Source organism: Cariama cristata, unplaced genomic scaffold, assembly GCF_000690535.1.
Source record: "Cariama cristata isolate BGI_N322 unplaced genomic scaffold, ASM69053v1 scaffold21850, whole genome shotgun sequence".
NCBI classification, from domain to species: Eukaryota; Metazoa; Chordata; class Aves; order Cariamiformes; family Cariamidae; genus Cariama; species Cariama cristata.
In genome coordinates, this window is record NW_009595685.1 from 51,184 (window position 1) to 67,542 (window position 16,359).

The 16,359-nt window shown below is 53.8% G+C and overlaps 1 protein-coding gene across 1 annotated transcript; it reads right to left on the reverse strand.

Annotated features, from left to right (window-relative positions):
* Positions 1 to 638: 638 nt before the first annotated feature.
* On the reverse strand, positions 639 to 15,682 carry PDGFRB (platelet-derived growth factor receptor, beta polypeptide). Its single transcript, XM_009703067.1, has 22 exons — positions 15,634 to 15,682; positions 13,823 to 14,119; positions 13,114 to 13,383; positions 12,700 to 12,827; positions 12,176 to 12,350; positions 11,392 to 11,584; positions 11,065 to 11,180; positions 10,398 to 10,524; positions 10,026 to 10,237; positions 9,179 to 9,273; positions 8,759 to 8,891; positions 8,224 to 8,328; positions 8,004 to 8,114; positions 7,470 to 7,623; positions 5,918 to 6,084; positions 5,537 to 5,655; positions 4,181 to 4,303; positions 2,643 to 2,754; positions 2,255 to 2,354; positions 2,032 to 2,137; positions 1,289 to 1,527; positions 639 to 789 (listed from the first exon to the last, which is right to left on the reverse strand). Exons 1-22 carry the CDS (start codon positions 15,680 to 15,682, stop codon positions 639 to 641), a joined length of 3,282 nt encoding a protein of 1,093 aa, XP_009701369.1.
* Positions 15,683 to 16,359: the final 677 nt, after the last annotated feature.

Consider the following 16,359-nt stretch of genomic DNA (forward strand, 5'->3'; position numbering starts at 1 on the left):
GAGAGGAAAATGGTGATTCAGTATCTCTGAGACGCTGGCTGGTCCCTCCAGGACTTGACTGTACTTGGAGGAGAATCTACCCAATGTACTCTTGATCTCCAGCAGCTGAAGGTTGGTGTTGCAGGTTCTCTACACCCCAGCAATGGGCTCCAAGGAAATCATCTGTCCCAGTGGCATTTCACAGAACCACGGTGTGGTTGGTGCTGAGACTATCAGAGAAGTGCTGGTGCAGAGGAGATGAAACTCATTGCCATGGAGGAGGAAGAGGCTGGAGTATCATCTTAGCAATGCAGAAAGTGGTGTCTCTTGTAGAGATCCAACCCACGTCTTCCACTTGAAAAGAAGATGTTGGTCTGTGAGATGTCTTCCTCCTGCAGTGGTTTGGTCACTGAGGAGGCTGTGGCAGTGATCTGGAAGGTTACTGGCACTGGGCCACCTCTTTGTAAGGAGAAAGGGGATGGTGATGGGGAAAAGTCTTTAATTCCCCACCCGACACTGCGAGACAGGAGGGAAGGAGAAATGCAGGGACAGGTGGGGATGTCCCCATGTACAAGTGCAAAGCATGGCTCTCTGTGATGTCTGGGTCAGCCCCTCAGCTGGCCTCTCCGTAGGGAGATGCAGAGTCAGCCCAGCTCTGACTACAGAAAACTCTCCTCCACCTCTTGGTGCCCTGTGGTTGCTTCCTGGCAGCCTGGCTGTGGGTCGGATTCCTGCTCCTCATCCTGACGGAGGCCCAGGGGGCTGTCACAGGATATTGTAGATGATGTGTTGGCCTCGTTCAGCATAGAGCTGAAGGGACACAAGAAGGAGAGAGAAATGAGTGCCTTGTCCCAAGTCTCCTGGTGGGAGAGGATTCCCAACAGCTGGGAAGCATGTCGAGCTCCCAGCTGCCCCACTCTATCTGAGTAGCTTTCCACAGGGGAACAGGCAATATCAGTTGTGTCTATTCAGCCCTCAAACACAACACACAGGTGGTTGGGTTCTGCAGACGGTGGGCCCCTGTGTGCCCTCCTCCTTGTGAGTGGGGTTGCTTGTCCCCAGCTGTGCTGGCTGATGTACAGGGATGTGACATGGCACCCTATCTTAGTTCATGTCCCTGCTCCTCTGGTTCATCTCCACCCCTGCGGGCTCATGCAAGGTCACAGCACCTCAGATGGGGCTGACTCTGCCCTCCTTCTCTCCTGCTAAACCCACCCCTCAGCAGAGCATCTCCATTTCCTCTTCAGGCCCCCATTTTCATATTTGGGCAGTCAGGGGAAGGGACAAAATTTAGAAGCAATGTTTTTACCTGGCCCGGCTGATGGAGGCCTCCTGAGGGAGATCGCAGATTGCCTCGGGTTTGGGGTCAGGAAGAGGGATGATATAGTCATTCTCACCCCCGTTCTGGTGCACAGCTGTGTAGAGGATGCTGCCGGTGGGGGAGCTGGCAGTGAGCCTGGCGTTGTTCAGCCTGGGGATTGTGGGTCTTGTGCGGACAACAGCGGGGTGGTCACTCTTCATGAACTCTTCATCCACCTGCTGGTACCTCTGCTCTCACAGGGCAGATTACCAAAGAAACGGGAAGTTCTTGTGAGTGGAGAAAGTGTGCTTGTGTTGTATTGGCTTTCCCTGTCTGCTAGGCTTTTTCTAGAGGGGCTGGCACCTTTTAGCTGGATTCAGCTACCCTGACTCCGCCAAAGGTAGGTCATGAATGTTTCCTAAGGGAGAGATCAGGGGCTCAACTCCACAGCTCCAAAATACGAAACAGTTGGAGGCAGGTTTTTGATCTCCTGCCAGTTCTGATTTCCGTAGTTATTGAGATACCAGCTGGCTGTGTGGCAGTGCCAGTTGTCTCAGCAATGTCCCCAGGATGCCCAAACCACCTTCATTGGCTGTTCAAACTACTGCAGCCTCAGTCACAGCAAAATCCTCTGGCACAGCAGCACTAAACACGGGTCTCCAAACCCTGATTGAAGGCCCTAACCAAGGCAGCATTCTCCACAGAGCACTGACCCTCTTCTGTCCCTCCAGCACAGGGTCCTTTGAACATACCTTTCTGTAGCAATCCACCAAGAGGTTTCCCATAAGCACCACCAGCTGTGAGAAGGATGGTCTGATCTCAAACTTCTCCTCCCAGCACTTCTGCATGATATCATAGCTAACGAGAGGGAAGACAGCACTCTGATGAGTTAGCGGGTGGGGAAAACAGAGGCAGAAATGCTTCTGTAATTTGTGTAGGGCAGGCCCAGGGCAAACGCATAGGGGCAGCACTTACATTTCATCAGAGGCATGGGCGGGTTTGGACATCCGATAGCCACGTTTGATGGCATTGTAGAACTGTTCGTTCATAGGCAGTTCAGGGTATGGTGTCCCCCCTGAGTGTAAAGGAAGAGGAGGAAATCAGGCTGGTGGACTGCCTTTCACCCATGCCAACATGCATTTCACACCAATGTTTCCTTTTTGCTTTACCTTTCCTGTTTCATTTCACTTCCAAATGGCAACGTCAGCATGGGAAAGAAGGAGACAGAGAATGAAATGCTACTCTGACTGGTAAGGTTGGGACTTGAGGATTAGAAATGGATTTCTGTTGTTGCTGGGAAGGGATCCTGCTAGCATGTTATCATCAGACCTACAGATACCACCATGATCTCCAGGGCACTTACCTAGAGTGAATATCTCCCAGAGGAGAATCCCGAAGGACCACACATCGCTCAGGGTGGTATAGAGGTTGTTGAAGATGCTCTCTGGAGCCATCCACTTAAGGGGCAAAAAGGTCTAAGAGGAAAAAAATGAAACAAGAAGAAAGTCAGCTGCATCTACAGCACTTGTTTCAACACATGAGAGCCTGACACTCAATTTACAAGCAGAGAAGACCTTTCAGAGCTGCCTGTCAGCCCAGCACATCTACTGATATCTGCTGTCAGCTGCTTCTCAGAGGGACCAGTTTCCTCTTTCCTTGTGCAGGATGAACTCAACAGGCAGGAGGAAAGAGTTGGTGTGCTACATCTGTTTCCATCACTGTCTGCCATGATGAGCTGTCACGACATGCGTTCTCTGTTCCCTAGTTCTTGGAGAGTCCACTGACTTGCACAACATGACCACAGCACTCCTGAGGGGAGTCTAGGCCTATCTGGACTTAGGAAACTTGAGACCAAGCTGGAAAGGACTATAGGATGGCCAGAAAAGAGCCAAAGGACACATCCAGCTTTTTCCTGCTATTATTCTCTGAGTGAAACATGAAAAGGAGCCTCGCTTGACCAGCTTGTATGCAGCACTGTCTGTGCTGTTCCTGGGATTCGCTTGCACAATGAAAACCAAAATAATCTCCAGGAAGGATTGCAAAGAGGCCCAGTTTCATTTCCTGTTTTGGAAGGAAAAGCAGCGATGCCAAGGCTGGACTGGAAAACCTCAGCCCCTCTGCAGGAGGGTCTCCCTGCCCAGGCACTGAGTGCCTCTCTGCCATCCCATGCGAATGGAAGAAAATATGAGAGAAGTGAAGTAGTTCATAGAGTAGACAGTGATTAGGGTTTGAGAGGCCTGGGTCCACTCTCAGATCCCTCAGCCTCAGTTTCTCTGGGAATGACACAGCCTGCTTTGCCTGGGGTTGCACATTCTCAAATACCCGAGGGCTGGAGTGGACATGCTGTTGTTGAAGTCACAGGCAAGGTTCTAGGGAAGCTCAGTTATAGCCTCATCCTCTCTTGCCTCAAAAGATTGGAGACGTCTTTCTGGAAAGTAGCTGCTTGCAGGAAAACACTTCTTCTTGCCCTGTGGTCTAGTAGTTAGAGCAGAGATCTGTGAACCTCTTCCCAGAGTGCCCAGTGACTCACTGCAGCACTGCCAAGCTGCCTAACCTTGCGCTCCTCCTGCCTGCAGCTCAGGACCAGACTCGGTGACGTGCAGGGAGGGGATGCAGCACTGTTGCCAGTGATGGGCTCTACAGCGGACAATCCTTAGTTTTGCTGCTGCTGTCCAGGTTCTTCTGTAAAAGCCTGGAGATATGGGCATGCAATTCTGCTACTCCACAGTATGCGGAGCACATCAGGTGCAGGATGGTTGGCCATTGACACCATCTCCTGGGAGTCCTGCCCTCTCACCACCCCTGGGCATAATGATGGACAGCGACTCACAGGGAGAACATGTACGGGGTGCCAGGTGCAGAGCTCTGGGAAGAAGGGGTTTGCACGCTCCTGGTACTCACACTGCCTTTGGAGATATAGTTGGAATCCCTCATGATGTCCCTTGCCAGGCCAAAGTCACAGATCTTCACCAGCTTCCCCTCACAGATGAGGACATTCCTGGCAGCCAGGTCACGATGCACACACTGTAGGGGGGAGGCAGGACACTGTCACTATGAGGGGCCCCCAAACAGCCCAAGGAAGCAGCCCAGCTCCAGCGCTAACCATTTCTGGAGCTGCACGGTCAGGAGTCACCTCACATCATTTGAGGCATCTCCACCTCTGAGGAGAACCACAGCTCAAAGCCCCTAGCAGAGCCACCACATTTTCGCTGCTCACCTGGGCTGCTACCCCCATGACAGCAACAGTCATACAAATCTGGCAAGGGCAATTTGAACAACCCAGCAGAGAGGGGATTGCCAAGGCCTGACCAAGAAAGGGGGCTGGTGGGCGGGCAAGGAGGGGATCTCTCCATCTGTATTTGGACAATTGGGATGTCTTCATCTCTGGACAATCCAACTTAGCAGTCTGAAGACATCAGAGTTACACCAGCCTAACTTGTGCCTCCTGGTTTGCCAGCATGTTGGATGTTTTCCGTATGAACAGCCCCGAGGTTTGCTCAGGCTCTGCCAGACACTGCTAGCGAGCATGGTGCTGTTACACCACTGTAAAGCGTGACTGTGGCAAGCTATGGGAAGCTGGGAGCTCCTCTTCTGTGCTCCATGGGGGAGCACTGACCATGCACTTTTGGGGATCAGACTGTCTGGCTGGAGGCAGAGTGCCAGGAATTTCTCTCCGCACGTCATTGATGCCATGCCTACTCCTTCTTTTAGCCCTGCCCTGTGTGATGATTCACACGGTCCAACTATGTTACTGCCTGCCCTGGGCTAAGCCGGACCCTGGGAAATACCAGAGCCTGATCCCCTGTGGTGGCTTAATTTCCACTTCTGATGAGGCCTGGGGGGGCTCAAAGCATGCAGTGCAATAGGGGGGTCTGTGGAGAGTAGTAGCTCTGTTGCGGAGTGCCTTGTGCTGTAGCACAGGGAGGTTATCACTGTTTGGTCATCCTGGTAAACAGGGATGATATAACACCACAGCTGTGCTGCACATGGCCTGGGAGGAGGTCAGAGTCAGGGAATTTGAGGTCTGAAGCTTGATCTAAGCCAGGGTTAGCTGTCACGTGCAAATATAGTCATGCTGATCCCCAGGGCCGTGTTTCCAAAGAGAAGTGGTCAGCAGCTCTTCAATTGCACGGCCACTTCTCCCACGAGGAGTTTGGCACGGACAGAGGGACAGTGAGTGGAAGCTGACCACAGGACACGGCAGAGCACTGTTGGCCTCCACCGCTGCAGACACCACGGACCAGCCAGCATACGTACGTTTTTGGAAGCCAGGAACTCCATCCCATTGGCCACCTGGAAGCTGAAGCCCACCAAGTCCATGTAGCTGAGGAGCGGAGACTCATTTATCAGTGTCATCCGGTCTGTTCTTTCAGGGGCTGGAGGGCAAGCAGAGGTGGATGTTGGTGTTACTCAGCACACTCCTGGGCTGCCCGCCAGTGGAAGGACCCACTGGGGATTGCTCTGCCTCCAGCAACAAAGGGACAGAGCTGGGAGCTCCCATTGTGAGGGCATCTGCCACCATTGCTGGACTTGTCCCAGAGGTGACCTTTGCAATATGGACCATCCATCTCTGCAAGCAAAAGCATCCAGCGCCCAAAGTGTAAGCACCTCTCCCTCCCACTGTGCCTGAGCTGTTACCTGTTGGGGAATAGCTGTCCAGCTCGTATGGGGTGCCGTAGTTAGAGGACTCGATGTCAGCATACTTGACTTCACCCTTCATGTCAGACATGGGGACGTAATCCAAGGAGTCATCCTTGCTCATGTCCATGTAGCCCCCGTCACTCTCGACAGACAAGGAAAGGTGACTGCGGAGCGAAGCAAAGAGGCTGTTCAGATCCAGAGGAGAGGAGGAGATGCAGGGGATGGGGGCAATGGTTTGTGGCACAGCAATTCCTGAACCCTCAGCTCCACCACTGAAATATCCCTCACAGCAGGGAAAGAAGCCCTGCATCATGCAAAGAAATGCAAATGGCACTTCCACCACCTAACAGCTCAGGTGTCCTCAGCGCTAGCTTTAAACAACCCTGCTATATTCCCCTGTGGGTATCCAGGTGTCCTTGCCCACAGGCTGAAAGTTCTCATGCTCACCTCGCCTGGCAGAGCAGAGCCTTGGCTCAGCACATGAGCTCGGCGCTGGGGAGGGCAGGAAAGGGGAGCCAGGGCCACGCAGCTCCACAGGCACCCACAGGGCAGGAGAGCATGAGACCCAAGAAGCCAGAGTGGGCAGGCAAAACCCTCCACCTTGGCTGTGCACGTTCCCAGTCTGGCCAGGAGACTGGAAGAAGGCTGAACTGAGCGGGCAGCACACAACTATCTGTCCACAGTTAAACCTTCCCAGTTTGGATCAGCAAACATCTGCACCCTTGAGCACCTCTCCCTTGAGTGAGCAACAACTGCATCTGGGAAACAGCATCCTGAGGCCTTCCACGTGCTGGTGCTGGGCAAGGGAAACCTGCTGCATGGCTGGAGCTGTGGGACACATCCCCATGGGCTTGGGAGACTGCGCTTGGTGCTTAGGAGGATCTCAGCTGCCTTCAAGCAGAAAGCGCAGGGGCCAGCTGTGCTGATGTCCTAACACTGCTCTATTTTACTATTGTTTTGGTGTGCTGGAAAGAAATGCTGCTTTCTAACTTTCTGTGGGACTGTTTCTCTGCACTGATGTGCCTGCATCCCTTACAGCTGGCAACTGGATGAAGGACCATTTCCTTTCCTTGTAGCACCTCTTGTGCAACTGCAGTCCTAGCACTTCTCCCTTAGGCTTGGCAGAAATGCAACGTGCCCTAAAAATGCAGAACTGAGGTCTCCAAGGGTTAAGACATGCTGGGAAACCCTTCGTCTCTGTACTTAATGCATAGCTATGGTTATGCCAATAAAGTTAATGATGCCAGGGAATATTCCCAACTGGCATGGAGCAGCCGGCTTGTGTGCTAGCAAGCTCAGCCTCCAGGCACACATATTGCTTCTGCTAACTCCCTGTCTGCCAGGAGCTGTTTGGAGGTGGCTGGTTGGCAAATGGGCTGGTCTCTCAAGGTAAAAGAGCAGCCAGCTGTGTCCCAGTCCTGGGGCAGCATTTATTTTACTGGTCTGGAGGAAATATAGGTATCCTTCCTGGCAGTACCAGCCTCCCTCATTGATGTGGGCTAGGATGGAGTAGGCATCAGAGAGAAGGAGAGTGCTGCTTTGCAGGTACCTCTGCACATGGTCCTCCTTGGCAGTGTTCCCATACACCTCTGCCTCTCGCCGTGCCTTCTCGCCGTAGGACTGCAGAAAGGTGTGCTTGTTGCGGTGCAGGTAGTCCACCAGGTCCCCATAGCGGCAGTACTCGGTGATGATATAGATGGGCCCTGGTGGGACAGAGCACCTGCGTCAGCCCTGCCTCAGCCCCGCTTGATCCCCAGGGCAGTGAATTTCATCCCACAGGGACATTATCAGATTGCAGGATGTCTAGGGAGGGCCAGGAGGAAAAGCCACCTTTCTGGTACCTAGCATTTTGGGAATTTGAAATTTGAGTTTGGGGAGGGAGGTGGAGGTTAACAGAAACATGCCCTCTCAGGTTCAATCAGGTTGGAAAGAAAGGTTTTCAGAGCCCCACAAGGCTTTCCTAGGGGAAGGGTGAATCATCATGAACCAGAAAAAAGGAATTATTCTCTCTGAGGACAGTTCTCCTCCTCAGCACAGCCCAGGGCAGCAGGGAGAGGTGACAAAGCACCCAGGGGTCAGCTACCTCCTTTGGTGCAGGCCCCCAGCAAGTTGACGATGTTGAGGTGAGGTCCCAGGTGGCTCATGATCTTCAGCTCGGACATGAGGGCTTGCTTCTCGCTGCTCCGGGCGGTGGCTGTTGGGGAGACCCAGTGTGAATGGAAGGGCAAGGAGGGGAGTGCATTGACACTATTTGGCCTTGTGGCTTTTGGATGGGGGAAAAGGATGTTGTGGGGGCAACTCACACTTGAGCATTTTGACTGCCACTTTCATGGTGGACTGCGAATGGCTCAGGCCATGGGCTGTTGCCTCCACCACGCGCCCGAAGGCACCGGAGCCAAGAGTGCGTCCTGCAAAGAAACAGCAAGCAGACAAAGTTGGTGATGGTCCTCGAGGAGAGGTGAGGAGAGGAGCTTGGAAAAGACAAGTCCCCTGTCTGAAATCACACAAGCCTTGCTGCAGTCATCCTGGTGGGCATGGAGGTGGTCCATGAGCTATGATTTTTGGGGTTGGGGCTGGTTTCCTTCTGGCTGGGAAGGGACAGAGCTGCCAGCTGCAAGAAAGGATAGCCAGGAATAACCCAGTGCTTCATGCCAAAGGAGACAGCTGGCCTCCCATCATGGTCCCAGATGGTCCCCCTGTCCCAGGACTATATTGTATCTCCAGGGATCTCTGTGCCTTTTCTGGATTGCTCTCTTCTGGAGATCCCAAACCCAAACCTATCACCCCCAGACAGCCAGGACCCCAGGGGTCCATCAGTGGGACCTGCAGAGCCTTTACCTAACACCAGCTTGTCCCTGGGCACCTCCCAGCTGGAGTCGTAAGGGAGCTGCATGGGATCCACGTAGATGTACTCATGCCCATCGGAGCTGACTGACTCAATCACCTTCCAGCGGATTTCATAACGAGGTTTCTGGAAAGGGGAGCGAAGGGGAAAGAGAGATCTGAGAGGCTGAGGGTCAGAGAGGGCGTGAGGGATGTGGATGTGGTTTGTTGGAGAGTCTTTGGTCCCTGCAGCCCTCATTCCCCATCTAACCTGCAGATGCCTGGGGCATGCAGAGACTGATGGAGGCCCATGGCCCCTGGCATGGGTGTGACATCACTAAGCCCATGCCAGCAGGAGCTCACAGCTTTGCTCTTCCCAGCCACCCTAACACAGGGATACCACTGTGGCAGCCTGGGAAGACTCCCCTCTTTTACCTTCTGCCATAGGACGATCAGGATGATCAGGGAGATGACGGTGAGGACCAGCAAGGCCAGGATGACAGAGATGATGACCACCTTGAACGGCAAGGCTACAATGATAACAGGGACAACAGTCAGACCCCTCCTCATCTGCATGTCCTCAGTACCCTGGAGAAAGGAGGGGACAGCAGCGCAGAGGTGTCCCCACACCCTTCCTCTTCCCTCCTCTAGCCACTGCCACTGTCCCCCTCCTGCTACATGCCTCCCCCCCAGATATCGAACCTGAACTCTCCTCTGGGTGGGGGCAGTCCCTGTCCTCTCCTTCTGCGCAGACCCACCCAGCACTTGCAGGGCCAACACCCCAGGGATAATGTCGTGATGGGTTGTTACAACCTGTTGAAGGGCTTGTTGCCTTGGGAGAGGTTTGACCATGGGAGGGTGTGAGGAGCTAAAGGGGCTGGTTTGCTTGGGGGAGAGCTGGCAGCTCCGGGCCTGGGCTTAGACCCCCCCTCCTCATGTTTGGGATGTTCGTGGCACCATCTAGTGACCCGTGGGCTACTAACAAGACACCAGGGACCTGCTCAGGCACTCTCATCTTGCCTCCGTGCAGGGATGACCTTGGCAGTGGTGGGAAGAGGATGTCCATAGCCAGGGGACATAAGGGCTCCAGACTCCTCCTGGAGCAGCCTTTCCTGCTCAACCCAAAGGAGGCTTCATTTTGGTCAAAAATACTCAGATTTCCTGCCTCCAAGGACTGCAGTCATCAGAGGACAGTCCTGACTCCCAGCGCCTCCAGGCTGGAGATACGGAGAGAAAAGTCTAGCTCCCCACCACTGGCTGAAACACTTCCCTCAGCCCTCACCGTGTGGGACCAGAGTGATGTCTTGGGAGTTGGTGCCCAAGAAGTTTTGCACGGTGCATCTCAGGAGCAGGGGCTCATCCACCCTGTGCAGCTGCAGGGTGCTGTTCACGCGGTACACCTGCAGCTCTGCGTGGTACGTGGCGTTGGTCTGCAGAGCAATCTCTGTGGATTCGTTTCCCAGCAGCCGGGTGGGCTGCCCCTTGGTGCTGCACCTGGTCCAGGGGAGGATAAAGGCACCTGAGAGGTAGTCGGGACCATGAGCCACCATGGGATGCCCAGGCATGTGGGCCAGCAGAATACAATAAAATAAGTCTATTGTTCTAATAAATGTGAGAGTCCAGCCATTGCCATGGGCTCCGTCACTCCACTTACCATTTGATGTCACTGCAAGTAGACCAGCTGATCTCTGGCTGGGGCATGCCTTCAGCAGAGCATGTTACGGTCTGCTCCCCACTGCTGGCACTGCTGTTCTCCTTGAGATCCACCACTTTGGCTGGCACTGAAACCAAGACACAGTGATGGGAATTAATCCTCCTTTCTGACTGCAGGATAGAAGGGGAATGTGATTCCACTGTAGCCCTAACATAGCCTGGAGGTGAGGAGACAGTGAGGTAGGACTCATCACATCAGTCATGTTTTATTTCTGAGACGTAACAGCAAAAAGAGAAAGGTTTGAGGGGGTTATGGAGGAGACATGCCCCCATCTAGCTTGCTTGGAGAGCACAGGCGAGCACCGGGGAAAGTCCTGGACATCAGAGATGCACGATCATCTCTGTGTCTACTACCTTGGGCCAGGGCATGAAGGCCAAGCCACTGGTGTCTGCACTGCCTCCCTGTCCCCCTTGCTCTGACACCAAGTGCGAGATATTTCGAATGAGCATGTTTCTTGCTTGAATGCTCTTCCTTTAATCAAAACCACTCTGGACCTGTAGTTAGAGGCGTAGGGGCTTCAGCCTGAGGGTCCTGTGGCAAAGGATGGAGCTGTCCCCTGTTACTGCCCCCACACTCCTCAGCCCCATGTCTGCGTGCACATCCTCACCATTTATCTGCAGATGGAAGGACAGCTCCTGCTCATCATCCTCATTGGAAGCCCGGATGGTGTAAAATCCTCCTTCTTCCTGCTTCACCCGCACCAGCACCAGAGCTGTCTGGTACCTGGAGGAGACATGGTCCCAGGGTGATGGGTGTGGGAAGGTACCTGGGGACTGACAATGCTCAGAGGCAACCAGCTCCCATCTTTCTGAGGCATGCTCAAAATCCACTCATGGAAAAGCATTCAACCAGCAGCCCTGTCCAACCAGCGATTTGGAGTTTGCTTTGTGAATTATCCTCTCCCTGCAGCCCAGTAGGAATGATGGGCCCTCACCTGGTTTCTGACAGGTTCTTGCTGGTGATGGTGAATTCACTGCTGCTCTCCATGGTCAACGTCTTGTTGTTCTTCAGCCACACAATACTGGGTTGCGGGTAGGCCTCCACTTCCACTTGGATAGTGTGGCTTTTGTGGACTTCGGTGTATACCGTGCTGGGCAGGCGGGTATGGAAGCGCACAAAGCCACGCTCTGAGAGGGGGCAGGAGGGATAGGGGGGGTCAGAGAGAGAAACAGCCCCCTCTCCAGCCCTTTGGACAAACATGGATCTGGAACAAAACACTCTGAACACCTAGAAGTGGTGGGGCAGCTCCAGATCCATCCTTCAAGGCTTCAGGCTTGTGTCTAAGGGGAGTGTGGGTGCAGAGCCACACTGGAGCAGAGGAGCTCATGGGGCAGGCAGCATGCTGGGAAAAGACTGTTATCTTGTGGAGATGGGGCAGGTTCCCTCAAATTACACGAAAGAAGGGCGGATGCAGATGGGAGGTGACAATATGACCTCACATCACCTTGGCACTGCATAGCACAGAGGAGTTCTTACTGATACCCTCAAGTGCCTTCAAGGGTTGCAAAAGACATGGTGGGAGATTTGGGATGTTTTGAAGCCAAGAAGTGGGCAGGGGTGACATGGGGTGAGGGCTGGCTTTTTGCCATGGTTATTTAGGGCAGAGGCAAGGGGGGAGAGAGCTGGAGGTTGTGCAGAGAAAAGAGGGTGTCACTCTGGGGAGTTCTGCCAGGACGCCCACGTGGTTTTCTGGCTTTGGGTGTGTGGGCGCAACGCACCGATCACACGGACTGTGATGTCTTTCCGGTCCGTTTTCTCATGATAGCCCTCAGAGACGTTGCAGACGTAAGTCCCGCTGTCCTCCAGCTCTGCATTCTGGATGATGAGGATGGAGCGGATCTCATGGGTGGATCCAGGCAGAAAGTCGGTCACCGGCTCCACAGCCTTCCCTGTCTGCACAATGGGGACAGGAGATACGGTCTGAGAAGTCAAGAGCGTGTTCTGCCATTGGAGCTACAAAGCCAGGCTTACAGAGAGGGAGGAGGAGGGTGTAAAGGACCCCAGTGTGGCTGCCACGGGGACACGGAACATGCACCAAACAGAGGCCACTGAGACAGACAGCCTTAATCCAAGGATATTGCCATCGAGCCTCCCTGTGTGGCAGCAGCAGCATCTCACAGCTTCTGCCATGGGGTGAAGCTTCATATGAAGCTTCACCTAGGATATTGATGAGTGATTGCCATGGGACATCTGGGCGAAGGCTGGAGCTGCTGCCTGGAGCCTGTGGGGCTGGAACACTCACTTGCTTGCGAGGATAATCCCAGTTGAAGTTGACTAGCTCGTTGCCGCTCACGGTGCACATCAGGGTAACGTTTTCTCCCTGACGCACTATGGTCTGCACTGCGCTGATGGAGACGTTCACAGATGAGACTACGGGAAAGGTGAAAGACCGGAATGGTTAATGAAGGACGAGATGAGTGGGCACCCAGTCCACTTATCCTGGGTGGACTGGTCCACTGGAAAGTGTCTTCCCTGAGGGATGGAGCTGACACTTTGGAAGAACCCATTCTCTAATGGAGACAAGACTAAATCCAGCCTCCAAATTGATCAGGGGCATCACTAAGAAGACAGGGGGAGAGCTTTGCTGTCCCCTGCCATTGGGCTGAAGGAGCAGCCACAGCAGGTGCAGAGCTATGCTAAGACAATGGCAGCTCACCCTGGATCCTGTAGACATAGAAGGTGTCTGAATCCACCTCCTGGTCATCCACGATTGTCCGGCAGAAATAGGTCTTATCCTCAAAGAAGCCTTTGAATCCCTGTTGTGGGTCATAAGCAGCGGGGATGGGGTTCTCCACCTTCTTCTCATAGAGGGTCACCTGCATCTGTGGGTTGGTCACACGGCATGGGATGATGGCCTCTGTGTAGCCCGTGATGAAGATGAAGAGCTCTTCAGAGGTGACTGTAGGGAGGAAAACTAGGGAGGCATCTGTGGGAGAGAGGGAACACTGGTTACAGAAAGCTGCTTGAAGCTGAACCAGGGCTGCTCTGTGCTTCTCCAGGACTGCTCCAACACAGGGCTCTGTCTCCAGGCTACTGGGAGACTTCTTCCCTTACTCTTCATAGAAAAGTAGAGCTGCCATGTCATGGGCTTGCCAAATCTCTCCTGAGAGGGTGAGAGACCTAGACACTGTCGCCTGGCACTATTGACTCCCCCACCGCTTGTCCCAACACACCACACATGGCCCTCTCCCATGCCCTGGCATACCAGAGACATGCCACAGCCAGATAATCTGCCATCAGGCCTCTCCTGAAATGGGAGGAAGGATTTTTGGGAGGCCAGGTGCTTGGAGACAGAATGATAATTCAAAGCCCTCTTTCTCCTGATTGCTAAACCCCATGGAAATGCAGAGACAAGGACATGCTACCTGGAACGTAGATGTACAGGGATTTCCTCTCCAGTGGCTCTGGAGCCTGGTCAGGGCTGTAGGTGCACACGTACTCCCCGGTGTGACGGCCCGTCACGTTCCTGAGGGTGAGGTTGCTGACGAAGACTCCATCCCTGTGCTCCAGTGAGGCGTCGAGGGGCTGACCCTCCCGTTCCCAGACCAGCGTGCCGTCCCCGTAGCACAAGAGGGAGAAGGTGCTGTGGAGGCTGAGGACAAGCTCAGTGTCTCTGGGGTCTATGTACAGCCTGCTGCCCCCAGACGTTACCTCCAGCAGACCTGGGAGAGGAAGGAGATGAGACCAAATTGAATTCCTCTGAAATCCAAGGAGAAGCATGCTGGAGCATAACCTCATGCCAATCTATTTGGTTTGTAGTGTCAGCTTTTACACTGAAAGATAACCTTCCTGCATTTGTCCTCCTTGGTGTAGCCAGCACTGAGAGAGACATGGTGTCCTCAGAAATGTGCTGTCAACCTAGACCTTGGTGGGTCACCCTTCATTCCCTGTACCTCCTGAAGCTCTTGCTGGAGAGGAAATAAGACATCATGAGGTTTAGCAAAGTTCAAAGTTGCCCATGTTGTCTGTGGCAATGCTGGGTGGAGAACCCCCCATTTTATGCTTTAACAATGTCTGCCCCCATCCAACCTTTCTGCGCGGTGACTGCACCCTCAGTGCCACCCAGTGCTGCCCAGTGCCATCGGGCGGTGAGGAGCAGAAGGCTGGCTCGGGAAGGATTTGGGGCAGCCATTGAAACTGTGGGTGTGAACAGAGCTGTGCTGGGAGGCAGCCATGCTGTGATGCTCTTGTACCAGCCCAAGGGGCATCCTTGGGGAGGGCAGGGCTGGAAATGGGGGTGACCTGGGCCTCCCCCATGTCTTTGCTCACATTCTTGGCTTTCATGCATCCCGTGGGCTGGTCTAGATGGTCCAGGGAGCTGACAGTACAGATAGTACTGGTGACCCCCAAAGGGGGGTAAGAGGTAAAGGCAGAGGTAGGTCTCAGATGCACCTTGAAAGGCTTGGAAAGGCCATGCATTTGGCAGGCAAGGGGGAGAGGAGGAGATGAGGCAATTCCCGGCTCTGCTGGCTGCCTCTCCACAGGGACAGTGTCAGACAGGACACGGACTGGGCTAAAACAATGTCAGTTTACAAGAAAGTGAAAAAGGAATGAAAGCAAAACCTTGCAGGAAATCCTTTGGAAGCAATAGAGCAGGCAGGGTCTTCCTGAATGGCTCCCCATGTCTCTCTCAGCTTCCTTGCTTCACTCTGCCCAAATGTCCCAGTGGGACATGTGCTTCTCCCTGGTGTCCCCATGGGTGGGCAGAGCAGCTGGGGACAGCCCCCAGGGACTCACAGCAATACTGCGAACAGCCCAGATGCAGCCAGGTGCCCTATTGCCTTGTGGGGGGTTATTGTATATATGGGGTCGAATCGAATCCTTCCTGCTGTGGGGGTGTCCATAATGTCCAGCTAATGTGGGTTCTTGGGTGTCTGCTAAGGGCTGAGCACACCTGGCAGTGCTCCCTCTGCAAAGGTCTCCTCCTTCCACCCAGCTGGGCATCAGCATGAAGCAGGTGGAGACTTTAAATCCACCCAGCCATAGAGTTGGGTGGGCATGAGCCCATGGACCCGAGTCGTTAGGAGGGACAGATGTACCTGGAGCATGCTGTGCACCCCTGTGCCTCCCCACGGCATTGCCCTTGTCCTCCCCCTTGCCCTGGAGTGAGCATCCCAGGGCAGCATCCCCACGCAGGGCCCAATCCTGCACACATCTCCCCAGCCACAGCACTCACCAGCGAGGATAAGGAGCCAGAGAGATGTCATCAGAGGGGGGCACAGCATGGCCGGCTCCGTGGCTTGGTGGCCAAATCCTGCCAAGAGCAAAGCGGGATGAGCACAGCACTGCCAGCAGAAGAGGGGTTCTTTGACTGCCCCGGGCAGGGGCATCCTCGAACGCCCCCCCCCCCAAGCTCCAGGCTCCCTTCTCCGCCTCAGAAACCTCTTATCACTTTCCAGTTTTCAGCCTTTCCCTTCTGGCAGAGTGGTTGGTTCCCCCTCACGCTGGATCTGCAGAAGGAGCTGTTTCTAAGGCATCTCCCACTGGTAAACAGGGATTTTGCTGGAGGCTCCAGCAGTTGTGTCAACTCTTGCTCATCTCTGCTCGAAATGCCGCTCCCCCCGCTGCAGAGCCCTGCCTTTCTCCCTCCCTCTGCTCTACTGCCTGTCTTTTTTTCCCTTCGTTTTTGCTTCCCTCAGTCCCAGTGAGATAAAACTTGCTAGAAAACAGATCCCCCTCCAACCCTCCCACATTTTCTCTTCCTTCCAATGAAATACAAGCCCAAAGAAACCCCACCAAAAACTGAGTTTCTTGTATTTAACTTTTAAACATATATATTTTAAAGGAATATTTAAGAGAGCTTTTTAGTTAAAAATCCCTTTTATCAAAATTTCTCAAGAAATCTTTTCTACAGGGTGTTTTCAGCCCTCCCTGGTGCAAACCGAGAGCCCAAAAAAGACGA